Below are 24,022 nucleotides of genomic sequence, written 5' to 3' on the forward strand. Positions count from 1 at the left end.
GTGAAGCTTTCTTTTTCAAGGTAACTTATAGTAACAGTTGTTGCTGGTGTATATGTGTATTTGAAGTCCTTCTTTAGTCTCTTTTGAAACTGCCGCTTGTTTCATACTTGCATGACAACATATCTTTTTAGTCTTTATCAGTGAAAATGTGTTCCACCAGTAGGATGTTGGAAGCAACCAGTGAAGTTGGTGAACAGAACCCTGTTAAAGAACATTACTAGAAAGCCTGCACTAAACAGTAAACCTCCCTTCTGTATTTATTACTGATGAGTCAACTGAAGCTCATGTCATGCACCATAGCCCAGCCAGCATGGCAGTGATTTTTTATTCTGTTCTTGACACAAAAGTCGGGTATTAAAAGCTGAACCTGTAAAATGTTCAGACTGTAATTTCTGATTCTGTATTTGACACCAAGTCAGGTATTAAAATCTGAGCATTCAGATTCTTTGCAGAAAAGCAGTTGTTGCAATTTTTCAGCTCATCACACAGTTTCACCACACATATGCTGAAAGTGTTATTTTGAATGGCGAGTTTAGAGCATGAAGATCAACATTTGTAATTATATAGATGATTTTTATGGTTCTCTCTCACTTTTTTGTTTGATTGGGTTCAGGTCCTCATCCTTGTCAGAGTTACTACCATTCCTGCTGTCCCATAACTTGCCACGTGTCTTCCTGCCAGAACTGGTTCAGAAACTGCGTCCTGACAAACAGGCCTTCAGTGAGGTAAACCATTCTTCCATGTCTGTTGCCAGTCCATGTATTTTTGGTTCCAGTTTTGGACTGGTTGGGGAGGATATTACAAATTATTTGTGTTGTCAGCCACTTATTTGTAGTCAGAAGTGTCATCTGTCTTGTGTGCATGAATGTCATAAACTCTGATAACATTTTTGGTGCACATAGATCAGCAAAGTGAGTCTGTGTTGAGACTGCTCAACAAAGTGAGTCTGTGTTGAGACTGTTTGAGACTGTTTAGGTTGTCCATGTGTTGCCCTGTGTGTGTACATATATATGTGTGTCTGTGGTGAATAACTTCATTTTCCCTGGAAATAGTTTGTTGACACGATACACTTTTGTCTTTAAAAAAAATAGCTCTTTCCCTACATCCAATTATAGTGGAAATGCATTACCAGAAGAGCACAACAGGAAATAAATGCTTCCTTCTTCATTTTTACTGTTAAATTGTGTGTTGTTTTTCACCAGACTTGAGTATTTTTTTATCTTTCAAAATGACACTTTGATGAACAGCAGTCATTTTTTCATTGTTAGCTAAAATGATAATTTATGGAAGTTACTTACATTGATGCATTAATCTACCAGGAGCAGCAAAATTCTGCCATTTAAATTGGCAACAATTTGAAAATACTGTATGTTTTTTGTGTGCGGTTTTGTTTTGTTTTTACTGGATCTTACTTATCCAAAATATTAATTTAGAATAAATGACCCAAGGTATAGAAAAGCTATTGTATTTTACACCCAGTGTGTAAGCCTGACATTATGTATGTTTTCCCAAAAAGTCGTTTTGTTGTCATTGTGGACAGTTACACAATGATCGTTTTTACCCCAGTGGGTGTGTTCATGTTCACATGACCCACCAAACTCTTACATGACTTGCAGGTTTGTCCAACATTCTAACCATTCACCTTTTGCTACCATCTCTTAAGTGTTTAGCATATTCAGATGTGTGGAGTAACTTTAACTTCAAAGTTGGAATTAAAGGAAGAAAAAGAAAAAAAAGAAGTGATTGTTATGATCAAGTATCTATGTGGATTGGGGCTAATGTTAACATGACTTCTTAAAAAGTAAGAGAATCTTAAGTCCACAGGTGGGATTCCCACACTTGTCAGTATTTTCTCCCCCTCCACTTGACCTTGAGTGGTGATGGTCTGGACACTAGTCATTCAGATGAAACGATGAATGGAGGTCCTTAGTGCAGCATGCACTTAGCACTTGTAAAAGAACCCATGACAACAAATGGGTTGTTTCTGGCAAAATTATGTTGTAAAATCAGAAAGTAAATACACATGCAGGCAGAAAAAGAATCTAAAAAAGAATGGGTGGTGCTCTCTTTGTAGCAGCACGCTGTCTGTGGGGAGAGCAGCCGAAATTTCATGCAGAGAAATACATTGTGACAAAAGAGTGATACTATACAGTGCAATACAATACAACAGTACAATGCTGTGCAATACAGTGCAATACAGTCCATTAATCGTCCTCACTGACTGTAGCTATGGATGTGGTGTTGCAGGTGTTTGGGCCCATACTGCAAGGGTTGAATCGTCAGATCAGCAGTCTTTCCCTCGATTCAGATGATTTCCGGGAGCCTCTGTCCGTCCTGGTGGAGCTGTGTGAGATCAAAAGCGACCCCAGGAACTTCAGGCCTGTCTGTCACCAGGTGATTAACGCCAGCCAGTGGGTTGGCTGGGCATGTTTCTCTGCGTCAGCTTTTTGTTTATTGATAGTGTCAATGACTTTATTTTTGTGCATTTGTCTTAATGGTTAAAAAGGTTTAAAGGTCCCGTAGCCTTTTGCGGTCATTGTGGCAGTGAATTCATAGTCACTGTGGGGTCTGATCTTCTCCTTCTGCTTTTTAACCTTTCCCAGCCCAAGTTGGGTACCCATTCACACCTGGGTGGAGTGAGGAAAATGGGAACAAAGTGCCTTTCCCAAGGACACAGCACCATGCTGAGACAGGGCCTCGAACCTTGATCACTGGTGAACACTGGATCACAAGTCCAAGGTCTTACCAATTCTGCCACAGTGCCTCTTCATGTAGCCATCAAAATATTTGATGAATATCCTACCCAGATTTCTTGTAGTAAAATGCCTGCCCACATGCACACATGCATGCACATACAATAGACATTTTAGAAAAAAAATAGTGTGTTTATCAGAGCTGAAAAAGTATGGTAGATGCTCTGTTGTGAAAAAAACAAAGCATGAATATTGTATGTTGATTAAACATCATTTTAGCTGTCACTTGATTCTTGGATTTTTACAACGTAACACGTCAGATGACTTACATGTTCGATCCTTAGAGGTAGCTGTTCATAAGTCATTGTGTGATTATCTTTCCATAAAGATAACTACTAAGTATGAGGACTTGTGTGTCCTGTAAAGGACTTTGTTACTTGTATGATTGCCATATTCACTTGTTGAAGTGTTTCTTTTCTCTCTTTTTTATGAAAACAAATGTTGAAAATGATAGTCAGAAAGGCAGTTGCTTCAACATATGTGATTGAAATGTTTCTCTGTCTCCGTATTTAGCTTTACCAGCAGTTTGTTACTAAGCTTTTTCACAGGCTAATGACAGTTGCAAAGCCATTTCTCTCATACCACCCATTTCATCATGTGTTATTCATCCATTAAATTTGTTACAAATTTTGTTGCTTGAAGAACAAATGCACTGTGCAGCATATTATGGAGTTGACAGATCACTGTGACCAAAAAAAAAAAAAAAAAGCTTGAGGAAACTCAACCAGAAACTATGTGTTGCAGATGACTCAGCAAGGTAACTGGTCACCAGAGGAGCTGTCTCAAGCCACAGGGTCAGAGATTGAGAAACTGTCACTGCTGGGGCCTTTCCTGGGGCTGTCCGTCTTTGCTGAGGACAATGTAAGTTTTGTGGGAATTGTGTGAAAGACAAGATCGTGTTAAGTAGAAGGGTTCTTTGTGGGTTCTCAGTGTGGTGCCTTCTGCTGTGTGCCTCTGTTGCTGTTAGTTCTCCTCTCACCTGTTATCTCTCTGTCTCTTCAGCCTCCTCTTCATCATGACCCCTCTCTAACAAATATTTCTGGATGGTGTGGGAGGGGGAGGATGGGATACTCGGTATTTAATAAAAGATCTACTTCCGGGAGGTTATCGGCCGTAGTACTTTCGCTTTTTCCGCATAGGCGGATAGTAGTTTGCACAGGACAGGAATGTCAGACCCCTGCCGGAGTCTGCACTAGTTGGGTCACGGTTAAGTATGTTATTAAAACGTAATTTTAGATAGGAAATTTCCTTTTCTGCATACTTAAATGTAACTGTTGTTTATGTATGTCTTTGTGTTCTTCATGTGTGCTCTCATCACTTTCACACACACACACGCACACACACACACACACTCACACACACACTCTCTCTCATGCACATGCAAGCACACCCCCTCTCTCGAGGCGTGACCAGTGCACTGGGTTTATGTGAAGTTCAGGCATCTGCTTCTGTTTTGTGTGTGTGTGTGTGTGTGTTGTTGGGTTTTTTTTTGTTATTGTTGTTGTTGTTTTTTGTTTTTTTGTTTTTTGTTTTGTTTTGTTTTTTTGTTTATGATAAACAGCAAATGTGGTGTTGCATATATAGATAAGTCCAAATGCATTTACACCATGAAACATCACACGCACGCGCGCACACACACACGCACACACATGCACATACACATGCACAGAGCAAGTTAAACTGTCATGTATCCAACAAGGTACTTAAAGTTTTTCACACCGAGTTATTTCAGGGTTAGGTAACCACATTGGACAGCATAACTGCAGATCTTTAGTTGTTGTTACAGCTGTTACAGCATTTACAAATCCCTTACGATTTCATGTTTTTATTTTTTGTTATTGTATTTGTACAGGTAAAGGTGGTGGAGAAGTTTTTCTCTGGCCACCAGATGACGGCGGACAACCTGAAAATTGTCAACCAATCCCTGCGTCACAACCTGGAGTATGTCAGGGTAGGTGGAACAGTGGGCACCGTGTGGATGCCAGTTTTGAAATGTTTCATGCTTGGTCCTACCCATGTGCTCCCATGCAGTGGGATGTGCACAAGTGTACACTTGAACTTAAAACTCGCATGTACATGCACACTTGCATGTCAGAGGCAAGTACGCATGTATGAATGACATGCGTACACACACACACACACAGACACTCTCACACACACAAACACACACACACACACACACACACACACACACACATATACACACACGTAATTGTTGATTTTCATGTTATGCTTCCCACACACCCACTCCCCCTATTCTTTCTTTCTTTTTTTTTTTTTTTCCATTACTTTTTGTTTGGTCCTGAGTGCCAGATGTAAAAAAAGCTGTATAAGCTTATCTTTTTACCCACAAAGATAAATTTGACTTGACACGTGCACACACATACACATGCACACACAAACACGCACACACACAATCATTTACAGAGAAACAGAAAAGCATGGCCCTGCACAGAATGTATACATGCATGCAGACACATAAAATGATTGTTTTATAAACTAAGTGCGTTATCCCTGTATGTGTTACAGCAAGAGTGTTTCAAGGTGATCCACTGCCTACTGGTACACACAGAGACGAGGGAAGTCACCATGAACTACCTGACACAGGTGCTGCAGAGAAACAACAAACGAGCACAGATACAGGTAGGTGGCACTCCACATTTCAGCAGTTTGCTGTGCTACATTGTTATTTCTTTTCTTCTGGTTCAGATTGTATGACAGACAGTCATGGCTAACTACGACTTTCAGAACAGCAGAGGCGGCAGCCGCTGTCCTGACTGTTTGGGCTAGAATTTGATCATAGTTGAGAGTGTCTCCCCCACATTACATCTCTTGTCCAAGAGGGCATTAGGACAGTCCGTGTTGAGATGATGCCCAAAGGCCAGCTATCCCCCAAAGATTGCTCTGTCTGCACATGCATGTTTTTTGTATCTGTGCAGGCGTCTGTGTGTGTTACAAGTAGTAGTGTGACTTTGTTCCTTTCTGTAAATACTGAGTGTGCCAAGGGCATATTATAGATTATGTGTTTTATTGTATTGTGTTACTCTTTTGTCACAAAGATTTCTCTTTATGAAATTCAGGAGAGCGTGTTGCTGAAGTGAGATCACCACTCTTTTTTTCTGCATACAAATGTGTTTGCTTCCCTGTCAAATTGGATTTTCTACAAAATTTTGCCAGGGTTCTTTTGGAAGTGATAAGTGCATGTTGTCGGGTTATCATGTCATCTGAATGACTAGCACCCAGACCACTCAAGGATAGTGGAGGGTTGAAAATACTGGCAAGTGTGGGATTCAAACTTATTCAGTTAAATTCTCACACTTCCTAAGTGGACATGTTACCAATAGGCCTCCACTCCACATAAACATTTTATACTTTTATTGATATCATTATGTGTGTGTTGAGGTTGACGAGCGGATAGTGGCTGGTGACGGCTTCATGCTCAACCTGATGGCGGTGCTGGAGATGTTGTCTTCCAAGATTCTTCTGGACAAGGTGAGGCACGCTTCCTGTGCTGTATTCATGCTTATCTGGTCGTGGTTTATTTCAGAAAAGATTCCTTGGGACTACATGAAAAAAGAAGAAGAAATGAATGGACCAAAAAGGCAAACAAATTAAGGTGAAAAATACAAGTGGCTAGATTACATGGAACATGATTATGTAAGATGACTGTAAGCTAAATAATGCATTAAGTTATGAACATTTTGAACATTGTGCTTGATTGGTTTCTCTTTTTTTTTTCTTTTTTTTTTCTTTTTTTGAGCGGAAATTAGTCATGAAAATATGACAGTGTATGACAGGACATGTGAAAGACGACATTGTATTACTGTTCTGTCACAGCAGATTTCTCTGTGTTAAATTTGGACTGCTCTGCCTGGGGAGAGCGCGTCACTACAGTGTAGCGCCACCTTGTTTTTCTTTTCTGTGTTTGCAAGTGTTTTTGTTTTACTGTTGAAGTGAAATTTTGCCAGGGATAACCCTTCTGTTGCCATGTGTTTTTTTACATGTGCTATGCTACACACAGGATCTTGGTTTATCATCTCATCCAAATGAGTGTCCAGACCACCACTCAAGGTCTAATGGAAGGGGGAAAAAATCTGGCGAATGTGATATCTGATCCCCGTGCCCTCAGATTCCCTCACTTCCTTAGTGGACGCATCACCAGTAAGCCACCACTTCACATTGTTTACAGCATTCACAGATAAAAGATGACAAGTGTATGTCATGAATATAAAACCACAGTGTACATAACAACAGATACAACATATGTTATGGTCTCCTGTTATTTCAGATTGATACATTCTACCCATTCCATCCCAAGGCCAGAGTGAGCATAAAGTCAGAGGCCAGGTTCAGTTGTACTTCACAAGAAGCTGAGGAGTGGCAGGCCCAGCTTGGTAAGTCCTTGAACTGAGGGAGCGTGCATTCATGACCAGTGTATTGGGGTTGTTTCATAATATTTGCTTACATTGAGTTTGTCAAAGTCATTGGCTGTGATATCAAAGTGATAAACTTTGCTTTGGTGTATCTTCCATGTTTGATATTTTCTCACTGGAAGTGAGATGAAGTGAAGTTAATATTTTCGAAATCTCTGTTCTCCTGTGAGGTGGTGATTGTGCTCGCAGCAGTTAATATTTATGAAAAAGGAGAAAATAAAGAAAATAGCTTGTTAATTATACAAAAACCAGCAGCTGAGTGTAAATAGCCATCTGTTTTACATTGGATTGATATTGCAAATGTATCAACAAAGATTTTAAGTAAAGCCAAACCATGAGATTATGATTGTTTCTTGGTCACACATCACTTTTCATTATGTCTGTGAGATTTATAATTGTTTCCAAAGCACACAGCAATTTTCCATCTTAGCTTTTCCTGTTTTGTCCCTCAGAGAAGCAGCCGAATCCACCATGGAGCGACCCAAACTTCTCCACAGAGTGTTTCTTCCTGACGTTGCAGTGCCACCACCTGTCCATCATCCCCATCACACGCAAGTACAGCCGCCGCATCCGTGCCATCCGTGACCTCAACCGCATGATTGAGGAAATGGACGGCAACCACCCACAGTGGAAATCCCAAGTGCAGGTTGGTGTTTTCAGAATGTGGGGCATGAATATGGATGAAGAGTATATGTGAGGAAAACCTGCTGTTGGTGTTTTGTACCTTGTAAAACCTTGGCTGGTGTGTGTATGCTCTGTTTGGACAAATTTTGTTGATAATGCAGTAGTAAGAGACCCCCAGATCCTGCACTGACTTAGCCAAATGGTGTCCTGTATGAGAAAGGTCACAGCGTGGCTTTGGGGAATAGTTTCAGCCAGAAGTAGTGTATTTCATAGCAGTTATGCAATACATTCTGGCTTTGAGGAGCGCCCAGTAGCAGCCATCAGTCGGCTATACCAAGGTAGGCAGCCTGTTGTGCAAATGACTGTTTGTAAAGTGCTTAGAGCTTGGTCTCCAGCCGATATCCATATCCATATCATATCAAATAGAACTGAGAAAGTGTTTACAAACATCAGTATATGTATGTATATGTTGATAGGATACTGACAGTTCTGAGATATATCTTTTGGAAAAATAGAGAAGGATTGCATGCATGTTGATAGAATACTGAAAGTTATGCAGTGACAGCCTTGCTCTTTGGAAAAATAGAGAAAGTGTGTGTGCGTGTGAATGTACGTGTGTGTGTTGACTGAACGCTGACAAAGCTGAGGTGACTGTTACGAACAGAGACTGCAGAAGAGCAAGCTGTGTGCGGATGCGGCTGTGATGGATCAGGTGATGATGAGTCGAGTGCTGCGCTTCTACATCCAAGTCTCCCAGTTCCTGCTGCGTGCCGCTGACCCCAAAATGCAAGGGTGAGACCATGCGTGCAATTCGAAGAGAGCCTGGGTGAATGTGTGGGATTCACAGAGAGCCTGGGTGAATGTATGCTTTTGTGTGCGTGTGTGCTTGTTTCTGTTTGCATACCTCATTGGCATGTGTTCATACGCAAATCTGAAAATTGAAAAAGTCAGTACTAAAACTAACAGATGGCAGCCAGCTTGTTACAGGTTGTGCTGTGGTTATGTTTCAACAGGAAGTAAATAAAAGCAAACCTTTAGGAACAGTTGTTATAAACTGACAGAAATGTGTCGCAAGAAGCTTTTAAGTGTGGTCTGTATTCATGGTGCCCAGATACCTACAAAAACAAAAACAAAAAAAAATTGAAAAGGTGCCAGCCATCATTTTCTCAGTTATCTCTGGATATAATTGGTCTTTGGGTTTCAAAACTGCATAACAAGTGCAGTGGACAGACATGACATGGGTGTCTAGTCACTGTGGTCAGTAATGACTGTACAGTGGAGGATTTGGGGTGCTGTTTAGTAATGGGTCTTGCCTGAAAAAACAAAAAGACAAAAACTTTATAAAAAACAAGTTTGGCATGGTTTTTGTAGTTTTAAGTTAAGATATCATTTAAAGCATGGTATGATCATGTGGTTTTGTTTTTTCATTTTGATGTGTCTTTCCTAAATTTGAATGTTTGCAACAGCACAGTGGCAGGTGCGTTTTTCTGTTATGTTTGTCAATGCTTGAATGTGTAGAGATACACATGGAGCATTGGAACAAGCTAACAAAAAAATTTTTAAGAAAAAAAAGAGGGAAAAAGTTTAACAGTTATGGTAAGAAAATAAATGGATGTGTAGAGGGGAAGAGGATCTTGTGGTTTTCTGTTGTGGGTTTTTTTGTTGTTGATTTGTTTGCTTTTTCTTCCTGAGTACTTTATGTATGCTGTTGTTCTTTTAATGACAAACAAAACAGATTATTTTTGGCTAAAATCATCAGTCATCAGTGAATTAGGTACTTAGATCTTAAATGCATTTTTAATTACTTTTAATCCCTGTTGAATAAATGACTTGGCTTTATTCTTACATACCTTAGTTATTAGGCTTAATTGTTAGATGTAGTATGAAATGCTTGGAGAATCAATTAACAATATGTTTTTTTTTGTTTTGTTTTTTATCATCCCTGATCAAAAGTGGATAAATGTTGTTGACAGTGTTTAATGATCTACCCCTTGCTGACTGTGGTGTGTAGGGCAGTGTTTAATTTCAGGTCGGAGTTACCGCTGCCAGCGGAGGTCCCCATGCAGTTCTCAGCGCTGCCCGAGTTCTACCTGGAGGACATTACAGACTTCTTGCTCTTTGTTCTGCCGTAAGTTCCACTTGTTAGTGCCGTCAGTGTGATTGTGTTTACTGTGCAGTTAATCACAGACTTCTTGCTCTTTGTTCTGCCGTAAGTTCCACTTGTTAGTGCCGTCAGTGTGATTGTGTTTACTGTGCAGTTAATCACAGACTTCTTGCTCTTCGTTCTGCCTTAAGTTCCACTTGTTAGTGCCGTCAGTGTGATTGTGTTTACTGTGCAGTTAATCACAGACTTCTTGCTCTTTGTTCTGCCTTAAGTTCCACTTGTTAGTGCCGTCAGTGTGATTGTGTTTACTGTGCAGTTAATCATAGACTTCTTGCTCTTTGTTCTGCCGTAAGTTCCACTTGTTAGTGCCGTCAGTGTGATTGTTTTTACTGTGCAGTTAATCACAGACTTTTTGCTCTTTGTTCCATGTGTCAGTGTGATTATTTTGACTGTGCAGTTATCTTTTGTCAAGTATCATAAAGCATTAAATGAACAGATCTGTAAAAGTTACAGAATATGAAGAAATCTGAATTATACAGCCTTTTTTCTTTTGCATTTTCAGAGATAATCATTGTGCAAAAAAGGGCAAACAATATAATGCAATGGATTAATAGTGAAATAGTTGACTAGGGTTGTCTTTCAGATTTTTTTTCTGTTGTTTTTCTCATGCTGACTGGTGTTGTTTTACCCATAGATTTTTTTCTCTTTTTTTTTGCCCCCCTTTTTTTTTCTTATCCTGACTGCCATTGTCTTGCACGTTTTGTTTTTTTTTTCAGTTTTTTGCTCATGCTGACTGGCATTGTCTTATCCACAGTTTTTTTTCTGTTACTTTTTTTTTCATCTTAACTAGTGTTGTCTTGCAGGTTGTTTTTTTTGTTTTTTTTAATCTTTTTGTTCGGGTTTTTTTGTTTGTTTGTTTGTTTGTTTTTTCTCATCCCAACTGGTGTTGGCTTACCAACAGGTTTTTTTTTTCTATCTCACCATGACTGGCTTTGTCTTCCCCACAGGTTTTTTTTTGTTTGTTTCTCTTACCCAGACTGGTGTTGTCTTCCAGGTGTGATAATCTTGAGACTGTAGTCTGAAATTAGACCAAGAGATGATTTGGAAAGTGGCAACTTTTTCACACCTTTACATATGTATATGTAGTGGGAATGTAATGGTCTCAGATTGAAGCAGAAGTCCTCCGTCTCATCCCTGTCTTCATGTTACATGTTTTTATGAGTGTGTATGTTTGCGTGACTGAAACCTGATTGATTGACACCGGAAACGAATGATGAGCGCCCCAAAATGGCAGCTGTCTCTACCAAGGTGGGCAGCCTGTTATGCAAATGGCTCCATGTTTGTAAAGGGCTTAGAGCCAGGCCTCTGACGGAGGATGGGCACTATATGATTATGCATGTCATGTCATCATCATCATCTTCTCCTTTACAACAGGTACATGCCGGATGTGCTGACGGACCCTGGGATGGGGTCGGTGCTGCAGTTGCTGATCGTGATGATCTGCTCCCAGAACTACATCCGCAACCCCTACCTGCTGGCCAAGCTGGTGGAAGTGGTGTTTGTCATGCAGCCCATGGTGCAGCCCCGCGCCCACAAGATCAGCCAGGCCCTCCTCATGCATGAGCTGGCCCTCGCCTTCCTCACCCCTGCCCTCATGCAGTTCTATGTCGGTCAGTGGGCTTGCTGCCTCTGTAGCTGTTGAAATGTGTCATTTTTCTCTTTTTGTCACTGCAGATTCGTCAGTGTGAAATTCGGCCTGCTCTCTCTCCTTTGGGAGAGCGTGTCGCTAGAGAGCAGAGCCACCTGTTTCTTTTTTCCTTCTTTCTCTATCTGTCTTTCTTTCTTTCTTCTTTTTTGTTTGTCTTTTTTCTGCCTGTACAGTTATTTGTTTTCTTATCAAAGTGGATTTTTCTACAGAATTTTGCCTGGGACAACCCTTTTTCTTGCTGTGGGTTCTTTTTTGTGTATCTAAGTGCATGCTACACAGCAAGATGTCAGTTTATTGTCTCATCTGAAATTGTGTTTAGACCTGTTCCCGTTTTTACCCCCATCCTCATGCAGTTCTGTATTTGTTAGTTGTTTTTGCTTTGGCCGTAGAATGGACGGGCAGATCCATATGTTTGGTGTTTTCTTTGTTTTTCACCCTCGTTGTCATGCAGTTCTGTATTGGTCACTCGTCGTTGCCAGGACTGTCAGATCATCCTCAGACCTGCAGGGGTTTTCTTCCCCTCTGGTGTTCAGTCTGTGTGTGTGCTTAGTGTTTTCTGTTGTTGTTTTTTTAAGACATCTGTGAGGCGTATACTTCAGGGAGCAAGTCTTCCTCATTTTCAGCTTGTTGCTGATTTTGTAAAATTGCATGTGGTAGATTTGTTATGTTGTGGTTTTAAGACAGCGTGACACACGATTTCTTTCTTTCGTTAAGAGAAAGATAGAAATGTTATTGACAGACTACGCTAACTGCACTAACAACGTGCTTATTGCAAGACACTTTCAGATTCATTCACTTTCCAGCACACATCTTAAGTTTGAGAAAAACTTCTTTTTGTTATTATGGAAAACAAAGATGTAATTTGGATCAACTGATGCTGTTTATACTTTTTATTTTCAATTATTGGTTTGATATTTTTTAAACATTCACGTTTTTTGCTTGAAGCCACTGGATCACTTGCACCTCAGTATAAGTATCCTGCCAAGATGTGGCTTTGGGCGATTTAGAATGAGTGGTTCAAGAGTCGTGCCACTGAGGCTTGGATTTGAAGATGGGTCAAAAAAAGAGAACTGAAAATTGTTGACTGTATGAAGTTATGTCTATCAAGATGTTACTGTGTTTATCCCCAAAATGCTGCCTGATGTCTGTCTCTGTCTTTTGTACATGAATATTTTGATTTTTTAATTTATCTTTGTGTATATTCTCAGTGTTGGGAATATTTCACTTTTCTGACACATTGACATTGATTGACGCTGTTCATTTTTTATGTTCAAAACAAGGTAGAATTAGTTCCATATGGTAGCAACACTGACTGATGTTCTTAGACACATATTGCCTGTTTTCCAGATGTGGAGACGACAGGGTCAAGCAGTGAGTTCTACGACAAGTTCACCATTCGCTATCACCTTGCCATCATCTTTAAGTCTATGTGGGCCATCCCTAAACACCAGGCCAACTTCATACAGGAGGCAGAGTCAGTCACACTCTTTACTGTGTGTGTGTGTGTGTGTGTGCGTGTTGGTGTGTGTGTGTGTGTATCTGTGCAACAGTTCAGAGTAATAATTCACACACAATTCGTGCCTGCTAATTTTTTCCCCAGATAATCTGGTTTCCAAATATAACATCCATTTGATGGATGGTATATTGGTGGGTTGAAATTGGAAGCTTGAGATAATCATCTGTTGTGGATAAAGATATATTAGCTAAATGGTGTAGTGTCTCAGATCAGTCTTGTTTTGCCACCAACAAAAGAACATGTTGATCATTACATCTGCACTATGCTGAGAGTACATAGAAATTTTGTTTCAAAATGTTCTTTTGTAATGATGTTGCATGGATGGATTGCCCAAAATTAACTTAGTTTCAGAATTAGAATATATTTACAAAACAATGGTTACAGTTTTACATCTACATATTGGAAATTAAATTTAAATTTAAATTTTGTTCATCTTACTAGCTACACTACATTTCTTTTGATGTTTGTCAGAAATATTTTTTGTATGCTTGTATAGTTTTAGGCTGAAAGGTCTTATAGCCTTTTATGGCCATTGGGGCAGTGAATTCATAGCCACTGTGTTAGCAGCTCAGCATTGAAAGGCAGGGCCCAGTCCTCTCCTTGTGTGTGCCATTTTAAAAAGAGAAAAACTGTGTGCGCACACACTCACTCACACACATACACACACACACACACACACGCACACGCACATGCACACGCACACGCACACACACAAGCACAAACCTAATATCTCTGAAAGTGGTAAGATGTTGAATGGAAGACAAGCACAAACTGATGCCTCTGTGTTTGTGTGTGTGAGAGAGAGAGAGAGAGAGAGAAAGTGCCATTCAGTGCCTCTCAGTGTGTGTGTGTGTGAGCAAACACCAATCAATGCCACTGTGTATACATGTGCGTATGTGTGTGTGAGTGACCAAGCACCAATGTGACCATTGCCTCTGTATGTGAGCAAGCACCAGTCGATGCCTCTGTGTATGTGTGTATGTGTGAGTGACCAAGCACCAATTATTGCCTCTATGTGTGTGTATGAGCAAGCACTAATGGATGCCTCTGTGTGTGTGTGTGTGTGTGTGTTTCTTTCTGTGCGTGTGTGTGGTGTGTGTGTGTGTGTGTGTGTGTGGTCAGCAACGGGAAGCAGTTCACGCGGTTCGTCAACATGCTGATCAACGACATGACTTTCCTGCTGGATGAGAGCCTGGACAGCTTGAAGCGCATCCACGAGGTGCAGGACCTCATGGACAACCAGGCCGAGTGGGGCGCCCTGTCCAGGGTCAGTCAGTCATGAGCACACGCATGCACATACATGCATGCACACACAGACACACACACACACACAGATCGAGCACACACACGCACACACACACACATACAAACATACAAACAGGACCTCATGGACAACCAGGCCGAGTGGGGCGCCCTGTCCAGGGTCAGTCAGTCATGAGCACACGCATGCACATGCATGCACACACAGACACACACACACATAGATCGAGCACACGCACGCACGCACGCACGCACGCACGCACGCACACACACACACACACACACACACACACACACATACAAACAGGACCTCATGGACAACCAGGCCAAGTGGGGCACCTTGTCCAGGATCAGTCAGTTGCAAACTCACATGCACACGCACACATTTCATGCATGCATGTGCGTGCATGCACACACAAACAAGCGCACCAGTATGCATGCACACACAGACAAGCACACTGGTATGTATGCACAGACAGACACACACATACATAATAATGATCATGCATGCACACTGACACACACACACACACACACACACAGAGAGAGAGAGAGAGACAGAGAGAAAACACACACACACAATCGTTTTCAAGAAACGGTTTCAGATTTCCCTTATGTGAGACAATAAAAAATGCAAGAATTTTACAATTAGTGTAGAAAAAGCTTCTCCTTTTTTTTTCTTTTTTGTTGTTGTTGTTTAGGGGGAAGAGGGTGGGTTGCAGTAGTTTGTTTAATGTTTTTGTTTATGTTAAAAAAAATAAAAATAAAAACTTTTTTCTCTGTGTGTATATGTGTGCAAAAGATCAAACGCACATTATAAAGAATAAACGCTGACATGTGATAAGCCTTAGAGGGGATTTGACCCTACAACCTCCCAGTCATTAGTCTGTGATAATAACAGCACAGCAGTTTAGTGCACACCTGGGTTAAAACGAAAATGACCAGAAGGTTTGATTTTTCAGTTCAGCACCAGATGAGTACATTTTTACTGTGTGTATAATCTTGCGAAAGATCGAATAGGCATGTTGAAGATCATGTAATTCATTTTGTTTGTTTTTTTCATGTAACATGGAAAGAAAGGCATGCACAGCTAGCACTGCAGCTGGAAATAGTGTGGCTTGCCAAAACAGTCATACACATAGAATTCCACTTTAGAACTGGTTGGATGTAAATGAATTAAGGAGGATGATAAGAGAAAATTGTGAGGGTGATGTGATAGACTCATTTCATGGTGAGGGCCTCATCAGGACTGGTGCCATCTTTCTCTCTGCAGGAGCAGCAGCAGCAGAAGACTCGCCAGTTGTCCATGGACTGAGCGACAGTGTCGATCGTACTTGACGCTGGCAGTGGAAACGGTGGAGATGTTTCACTATCTGACAGAAAAGATCAAGAAACCCTTCCTGTCCGAGGTGTGTGTACACACATGATAAGCGATACCACAGTCCATTCACAGCATGTTTGTGTAAACTAACAGTCCATTCTTGACATGTTTGTGTCGTTTGTTTGACGTGTGTTTGTGTAAACTGAGAGTCGGTTCTGAACATGTTTTTTATGTAAACCGCCTGTCTGTTCTCAACATATATTTGTGTACACCAGCAGTCTTTTCTCAGTGTGTGTTTGTGTTAAATTGCAGTCCATTATCAGCATGTATTTGCGTGCAAACTAAGAGTCAGTTGTTGGCCAGTGTTTGTGTAAACTAACTGTCTGTTCTCAACTTCTCTTTGTGTAAACTAACAGTCTGTTCTCAAGATATTGGTTGAACTAAGAGTCGGTTGTCAACATGTGTTTCTGGAAACTGAGTCCTCCTTTCTTAACATGTGTTTATGTAAACTAACAGTCCATTCTCAGCTTGAGTTTATGTAAACTAACAGTCCATTCTCGGCATTTGTTTGTGTAATATTACAGTCTGTTCTCAACTTGTATTTGTGTAAATTAACAGTTCAAATCAACAAAAAAATTGTTTGTCTGTTCACATGAAAAAGACAGTTTGCACAGACGTTCGTACCTTTTCATGTTTTGTTGATTAAGTTTTATTTTCTGAACGGTTCGCTGTTATTTAGAGGTTGTATTTTCCAGGAACACTGCATGACAGATACAGTGGATGTGAATTCACTTCCCAAATGGCTGTAAAAGGCTATGGGACCTTTAACATGCTTTGTGGTGTATCTGGTGTTGTGGATTCGCTGTGTGTGTGGGCGGCAGTCGCTGGTGGACCGGCTGGCAGCCATGCTGGACTTCAACCTGCAGCAGCTGTGTGGCCCCAAGTGCAAGGACCTGAAGGTGAAGAACCAGGAGAAGTACGGCTGGGAGCCCAAGAAGCTGCTCAACACCCTCACCGACATCTACCTCCATCTGGACTGCCAGGAGTTCCTCACCGCCATCGCTCAGGATGAGGTAACATCTGTGTGTTCAGGTCATGATGATGACGTCGCTTTCTGTTTGTGAGCAAGGCGGAAAGACTGTTGTGTCTGATGACGTCGCTTTCTGTTTGTGACCAAGACGACATGTCACTTTTTGTGACCAAGGCAACAGTCTGTATCTGATGACGTCCCTTTTTGTTTGTGACCAAGACGACAGACTGTTGTATCTGATGATGTCACTTTCTGTTTGTGTGAGCAAGGCAACAGTCTGTTGTATCTGATGATGTCACTTTTTGTTTGTGTGAGCAAGGTGACAGTCTGTTGTATATGATGACGTCACTTTTTGTTTGTGAGCAAGGTGACAGTCTGTTGTATCTGATGACGTCGCTTTTTGTTTGTGACCAAGGTGACAGTCTGTTGTATCTGATGACGTCACTTTTTTTTTCTGACCGAGGTGACAGTCTATCTTGATGCCCACTCCACAGCAGTAAAACGTGGGCAGTGAACTGCCAGAATGGAGTTAGGAGATGTGATGGGCACATGGTTGGTTGATGCGGAAGGATGGGGAGGGGGGCAGGTCACAGTATAAGGAAGACATGAGGGTTGAGGGTGGGGGAGGGGGGTTATTTCAGATATTGTTCAGTAACTGTGTGAAAAAGGGGTATGATAGCAAGCACTATGTATGACTCATCTTGTGCTTCGGAATTGCCTTTCAGGGAACAAATGCACCAGGGTCATTAGTTTTTCCTATGTTTGCAGTGTCAGATTTGTAGTGTCAGCTGCATAGCAGTACTCCTAACAGACTGGCTCAGTAAAGACAGTGATATGGTGTTGTGTGAGACAGCAAAGTATTAAGAAGAACACAAATGTTTATCTCCACTCTCAGTGAAAGTGTGAGACGGCAAAGTGTAAAGTAGAACACAAATGTTAATCTTCACTCATTAAAAAGCTGATGTTTACGAGCACATGTCTGCTCTAGTATTTCCATACAAATTTACTCATTCAGTTTACATACCTGTTTCACAGAAAGCATGCTCAAAGATATTCACATGGAAGCATGCAGACAAAAAAGCTGGAAGATTACTTTCTTTGTGCATACAGTCTGCAGTTATTTTTCATCTGAAGTGTGTAGTCTTCAAGAAATAGTGTTGTCCATGGTAGTTACATGATACAGTAGAATCTGCCCCACTCAGTGCTTTCCTGTGTTCCTATGAAGCTACCCTGGTTCTTTCTCAGCGTTCATACTCCAAGGAGCTGTTTGATGATGCCATCGCCCGCATGATCAAGGCTCGGATCAAGACAGAATCAGAGGTGGCACACTTTCGAAACATCCAGGAGCGAGTACAGGAAATCGTCAAACTACGAGCAGAAGTGGAGGAGGACTATGGAGAAATTCCTGACGAGTTCAAAGGTGAGCTGTGGATAAATGCAAATGGCCACGAAGAATGCCAATACCTCATCACAGTAAGTTTGTCCTTTCATCGTAGACAGTTGTAAGGTGACTGCAAATGACACCTTGGCAAGTCTTTCATCATAGACAGTTGTAAGGTGACTGCAAATGACATCTTGGCAAGTCTTTGATCATAGACAGTTGTAAGGTGACTGCAAATGACATCTTGGCAAGTCTTTCATCATAGACAGTTGTAAGGTGACTGCAAATGACATCTTGGCAAGTCTTTGATCATAGACAGTTAAAGGTGACTGCAAATGACATCTTGGCAAGTCTTTCATCATAGACAGTTGTAAGGTGACTGCAAATGACATCTTGGCAAGTCTTTCATCATAGACAGTTGTAAGGTGACTGCAAATGACCCCTTGGCAAGTGCATAACTGACATCCTGTCTCTTCTCATTGTCCTCGGGTGACGGCAAGAAATGAAGCTGAAGTGTAAACCGGTTGACTGTATTTGTATGTGTGCCTGTTTGTGTGAATGTATGTGTGCCTGTTTGTGTGAATGTATGTGTGCGTGTTTGTGTGAATGTATGTGTGCGTGTTTGTGTGAATGTATTTGTGCGTGTTTGTGTGAATGTGTGTGTGCATGTTTGTGTGAATGTGTGTGTGCGTGTTTGTGTGAATGTATGTGTGTTATTTGCTGATGGAAACGTGTTTTCCTTTTGCTCAGCTCTTCCCAGTTCAGACTCCAGTGTAAACAGCAAGAGAGAATCTAGCGAATTAAAAACAAATATTCTTGTATTTAAAGCCAATTGTACTGGTCGTGTATTTGTCACATATCCGAACCAATGTCTCTTAGTGTAAATGTCCAGGGTTAATGCAGTATTTTGGTTCAGAGACACTCTTTTTTGTTGGTTTTTTTGGGGGTGGTTTTTTGTTTGTTTCTTTCTTTCTTTCTTTTTTGTTGTTGTTGTTGTCGTCATCCGCCTAAAGATATGTTTCCCTGACAAAGTAGATTCTTATACAGAAAAGGTACAGCATTCTTGTTGCTGTGATTTTCTTTTTCTTTTTTCTTTTTTTTCTTTTTTTTTTCTCTCTCTCTTTTTTCTACTTGTGCTAAGTGCATGCTGCCGTGAGACCCCAATTGAGCATCTCTTCCCAAACACTGGCAACCTAGCCACAACTCCAGGTCCAGTGGGTGGAAGAGAGGGGATGGGGAGAGGAGTGGGTTCCTGTTCCTTGAAGCAGGGACTTCTGGTTTCCTCGGTGCTGTATCCTCCTGGCCACCATCATTCCATTGTGACCATATCTGGGTGACCTGACCCTTGTCTGTGGCCTGACCGAGTCCAGAAACAGTTCTGCAACCCATACCTGTAACCCCTGTGTTTGTGTGTGTGTTGTGACCCAGACCCGCTGATGGACACGCTGATGAAGGACCCGGTGAAGCTGCCGAGCGGCACAGTGATGGACCGGGCCATCATCACCAGGCACCTGCTCAACTCCCAGACGGACCCCTTCAACAGACAGCCCCTCACCGAGGACGAGTTGGTGGCTGGTAGGTGGTGGGAATGTGGGGGACACAATACAGTACAATACAATTCATCTCAATTCATCCATCTGGAAATTGATTGTGCATCCACAGGCTCATTCACTCATCCCACGACATTTTCTAGCTGAATCCAGCGCACATAAAACATGACAAAGGTGTGACCAAAAGATAAAAGAGGTACCAAGCTAAATGCAAACAAGCAAATGATAACACACATTGCCTTGATATACGCCCACCCCTTCTCTCCTCCTCCCCCTCCCCAACCTCCCCAGATTGCAGAAAAGATAGATAAAAGTGTCAAGGCTTGCTGGAGAAAAAAAAAAAAAAAAATTAATAGACTGGGAAGGCAAAAGAAAAGAAGAAAAAAGAGCAGACAACAGTGAAGGAAGGGGGGGAAAAAAGCAGAAACAAAGAAAGCAGTAGAAAAGAGAAAAATTACTTGCACAGAAGGCAGGGATGCTATTTATACTGAAAGACCCTGGCATCCCATGGGGGTAGGAGCAAGGATAACGAAGGGAGAGTTGGTGAAATGTGTGTTATGTGGGGACACAGTGCGGGATTTTTTGTGAGGTTCATTTATTTTGGTTTGGATTGGCCTATTCAGGATGACGCTTATCCATTTTTTATCTATTTTTAAATCATGATTTTAGATGGTGATTTTTTTTTTCCTAAATGCTTCAGGGATGTTTTAGCACTAGATTTTTTTTTTTTTTTTTTTTTATGCTTCCAGAATGGTTTAGTACTTTCATATTTTGTTTTATTGCTGGTGTGTAAGAGTGTACAAAAACTTTGAATTGGTGTGTTAATTTGTTTTCTTCTTGTTGTTGTTTGGGTTTGTTTGTTTGTTTGTTTTTCTAAATGCTTCAGGGATGGTTATCGACTTTCGTTTCTTGTTTTTATGACTGGTATGATAGTATGTACAAAAGTTTGAAATGGTGTGGGTTTGTTTTTGGGTTGGTTTTTTTTTTAGTTTTTCTCTGAATGCTAAACGCTTAAAGGATGTTTTGCTGCTTTCATATCTTGTTTTTGTTGCTGGTATGTATGTAAGTAAGAGTATAGAAAAGATTGAACTGGTGTTTTCATTTGTTTAACGACAGTAAATAAAGAGTTCAATTAAAGAACTGTGAATGTGATCATTCAAAGTTGTCAGCTGCTTTTCTTTTCTTTCTTTTTTTTCTTTTTTCATTTCTTATGTTTTTTTCTTTCCCCCTCTTTATTTGTGGTATATATTCAATCCTCAGACACGGCCCTGAAGCAGAAGATTCAAGCCTGGATGCAGGAGCGCCGCAGAAGAAGATAAGAGACCGATGCGTGAAGGGGTGGCAGGAATCCGAGACAGTGACTCAGAATACTACCAGTCTGCATTCGCACGTTGAGAAGACAGCTTGTGCAGCTGCTAGCTGCCAATCCAGAAGGGAAAAGATAATTTGTCTGTGTGCATGTCAGCTGTTTTTCTTTTCTTTTTCTTTTTTCCTGTGAATTTTTTTTTCGCCATTTTTTTATTTTATTTCAGTAGTTATATGGCCACAAGCAAGAAGCAGCTGCAAAGCCTAGCACCACTAACATGTTCAACTAAACTGCATGTCAGTCACTTATGGTTGGCTGAAATTAGGAATGACTGTCTAGAGACTGGCTTCAGGCGTAGTTTGAGGCTGCGTGTACTGTTCTGCGGGTTACAGTGTTTGAGCCATTGTTTGACGCAGATTCTGGCACCGATTTCTCAGGCATTGGTTGACAGCAGAGCTGGCATAGTGGTGGATCCTCGTCTTGTTGACTCGGAACAAGCAGGTCTTGTCACTGCTTGACGAAATGTGCAACTGCTTGCTTGCGTACTTGTTGCCATGTTTTGACCTGCCTGTTAAGCAGCACATCCAGTCATATGTTTTGTCTCACATTTTCCAGCCGCATCAAAGAGAAGGAACTGCAGCAAGTAATAGGTATCAGCTGTGATAGGTGGTGACTCCATTGATATATGTTGGGGTTTTTTTTTTAATGTTAAAGCCATATTCAGGAGAAACGATTGCTCTTTCAGCCACATTTAGGAGAAAAGATAGCTTCAGGTTACTGGACCATCATCAGTAACAGCAGTGGCTTAGATTGGGTGTCGCTGAAGGACAAAACATCAGCCCTTACCATTTTCTTCTTTCTTTTCTGCTGATTTCTGAATGTGAATGTCTTTGTCTTGGTCAAATAATTGCTGTGTCCATGACTCGCCTCCTTCATTGCCCTTTGTCCTGTCAAACACTGGTGTCTCACTCTCCACCTTAAAAAAAAAAAAAAAGAACCAACTCCATCATCAGTTTTTTAATACTTTACAAAAGGAAAAATGTACATGCATTGACATTTCTTGGTGGGTTTTTTTGTGTATTTTGTTTTGTTTCTTCAAATGAAGAATTTATCTGGTGCCAACGGATAAGCACTGTCAGCCTTCCAACTCCACAGTGTACAAGTGTTGCTCAGCATCTCTAATCCTCCTCAGATGAAGCTGCTGTCGGAAGTAAGGACTGGTTGCTCAACATCAGAGCAAAATGGACCTTCGTAGATTCATCTCGTCTTTGAATGATCACAGCAATGTTACAGTGGATTTTCTGCACTTTTTCTCCTTTTTTTTTTTTTTAATTTTGGTGGGTTTTTTTAATCATCTGCCTTACATATTGAGTCAACATCTTTCCTCTGTTCTTTATTGTTTTCTTTGTCCAGGGGATAAGGTGATGTGTCCATGACAGCAGATTCATGGGAGCCAATTAGGGGTATTCAGATACCCTGGCTTGGCAGCATTAACAATAGCTGTGTGTGATGACAGTTTAGCGCTACATATAAGTCGGTGTGAAATGCAGGCTTCTCTTGGGGAAAACATTGCTGCAGTGCAGCACCACATTTTTTGGTTGTTTTCTTGAGCATCTGGCTCATGTGTGAACATAACGAGCCAGTCATTTTATGTCCATTTTGTATGTGCTGTTTTTTTGTTGTTGTTTTTTAACTAATTGTGTTGGCTTGGAATTGCCAACCACAAACTAAAGTCATCTGACAGAAAATGCATGCTCATCTTTTGGTGAGCCGCTGTCTTCTCTGTGTGTAGCTTGCAGCTCCCACGTTCAATGGTCTTCACTAATGGGATTTTACTTTCGCAATCGTTCCAGCCCTGTCATTTAGGCAGCCATACTCTTTTGCTATGAGCATGTCGCAGTCTAGCATGGCAGATTGTGGCGGGATGGGAGCCATTTCACATTTTTCCCTTGCATACATGCCTAGTTCTACATTTGTCAGTAGTTTCTACAATTCACATACATACACAGACGCATACACATGCACAGACACTTGTACATGCCATAGACACACACATACATGCGTAGACACATCCACAAAGGCTTGCATTGAAAACAATATTTGCACGCATGCACACTCAAACACACACACTGGAGTTTACATTGTGAACAATACACACACGCATGCATGCACACACACCACACACACACAATGTGCACAATCTCTTACACGTTCCCTCTCATACACACATGCACTCACGCACACTCACACACAGCTGAATTGAAACCCATCCGTGCCACTCAACCACTCCCCCCACCCCCACCCCCACCCCCCCCATGGAAAAAAAATGTGTGCAGTGATGCGCACATAAACTCTCTCTCGCTCTGTCTTCCTCCCTCTCTCTCTCTCTCTCTCTCTCTGGAGGTTGGCAACTCAGCATATGATTACGGAAAGCTTCACTTGCGTATGATAAATGGCCCTAAATCTGCCTTAGTTAGTACAAGGAAGAAGGTAGCCTAAGAGCTTATGTGTGAAAATGCCGCCACATCCATACGACTGAAAACCACTATACTACAACTGAAAACAGGTTCAGCTACTGAGGGGTATGTGGGAGCCCAGGCAGGTCTGCCTTTGGGTCTGGAAACAGAAAGCAGCCTTCAGTGCAGCTGGTTGTTTCTGAGTTACCCTTAAATGCACAGCTTCACAGAGAACTAGATCTTGCTACAGCCACATTTCTCTGAGCTTTGTTCTTCCAGAGATAGAGGGGCATTTCAACGGACACAGGGTCAACACTTTCTGTGTTAGACCATGCAATACATCAGTATACCTTTAAAAGAATAATAAAATAATGATAATCATGATATACTGACAGAAAATCTCATAAAATGTGCTGTTTTATCATCTTACTTTGTTCTCATCTGAGGAGTTTTTTGCCTTTCAAGGGTTCTGTCTACTGGTTATTTTCCTCTGAAATGTTTGTGAACTGATCTGGTTGATTTCATCTTGCTTTGAAAAAAATATACTTGTGCACATTTTTTCACCAGTGACATTTAAGAT

At 41.2% G+C, this 24,022-nt stretch overlaps 1 protein-coding gene across 1 annotated transcript in view; it reads left to right on the forward strand.

Annotated features, from left to right (window-relative positions):
* LOC143287630 (ubiquitin conjugation factor E4 B-like) overlaps positions 1–21,983 on the forward strand; it is a 31,652-nt gene extending 9,669 nt beyond the window's left edge. Inside the window, 19 exon segments of the mRNA XM_076595749.1 lie at positions 614–725; positions 2,248–2,394; positions 3,498–3,614; positions 4,606–4,704; positions 5,283–5,396; positions 6,156–6,245; positions 7,042–7,147; positions 7,639–7,832; positions 8,475–8,602; positions 9,822–9,938; positions 11,349–11,584; positions 12,970–13,096; positions 14,261–14,405; positions 15,672–15,710; positions 15,712–15,807; positions 16,601–16,792; positions 17,995–18,169; positions 19,559–19,705; positions 20,941–21,983. Coding sequence (XP_076451864.1) covers positions 614–725; positions 2,248–2,394; positions 3,498–3,614; positions 4,606–4,704; positions 5,283–5,396; positions 6,156–6,245; positions 7,042–7,147; positions 7,639–7,832; positions 8,475–8,602; positions 9,822–9,938; positions 11,349–11,584; positions 12,970–13,096; positions 14,261–14,405; positions 15,672–15,710; positions 15,712–15,807; positions 16,601–16,792; positions 17,995–18,169; positions 19,559–19,705; positions 20,941–20,999 — 2,440 coding nt within the window. The 3' untranslated portion in view covers positions 21,000–21,983.
* Positions 21,984–24,022: the final 2,039 nt, after the last annotated feature.

The sequence above is a fragment of the Babylonia areolata genome, chromosome 11 (genome assembly GCF_041734735.1).
Source record: "Babylonia areolata isolate BAREFJ2019XMU chromosome 11, ASM4173473v1, whole genome shotgun sequence".
In the NCBI taxonomy this organism is placed as follows: Eukaryota; Metazoa; Mollusca; class Gastropoda; order Neogastropoda; family Buccinidae; genus Babylonia; species Babylonia areolata.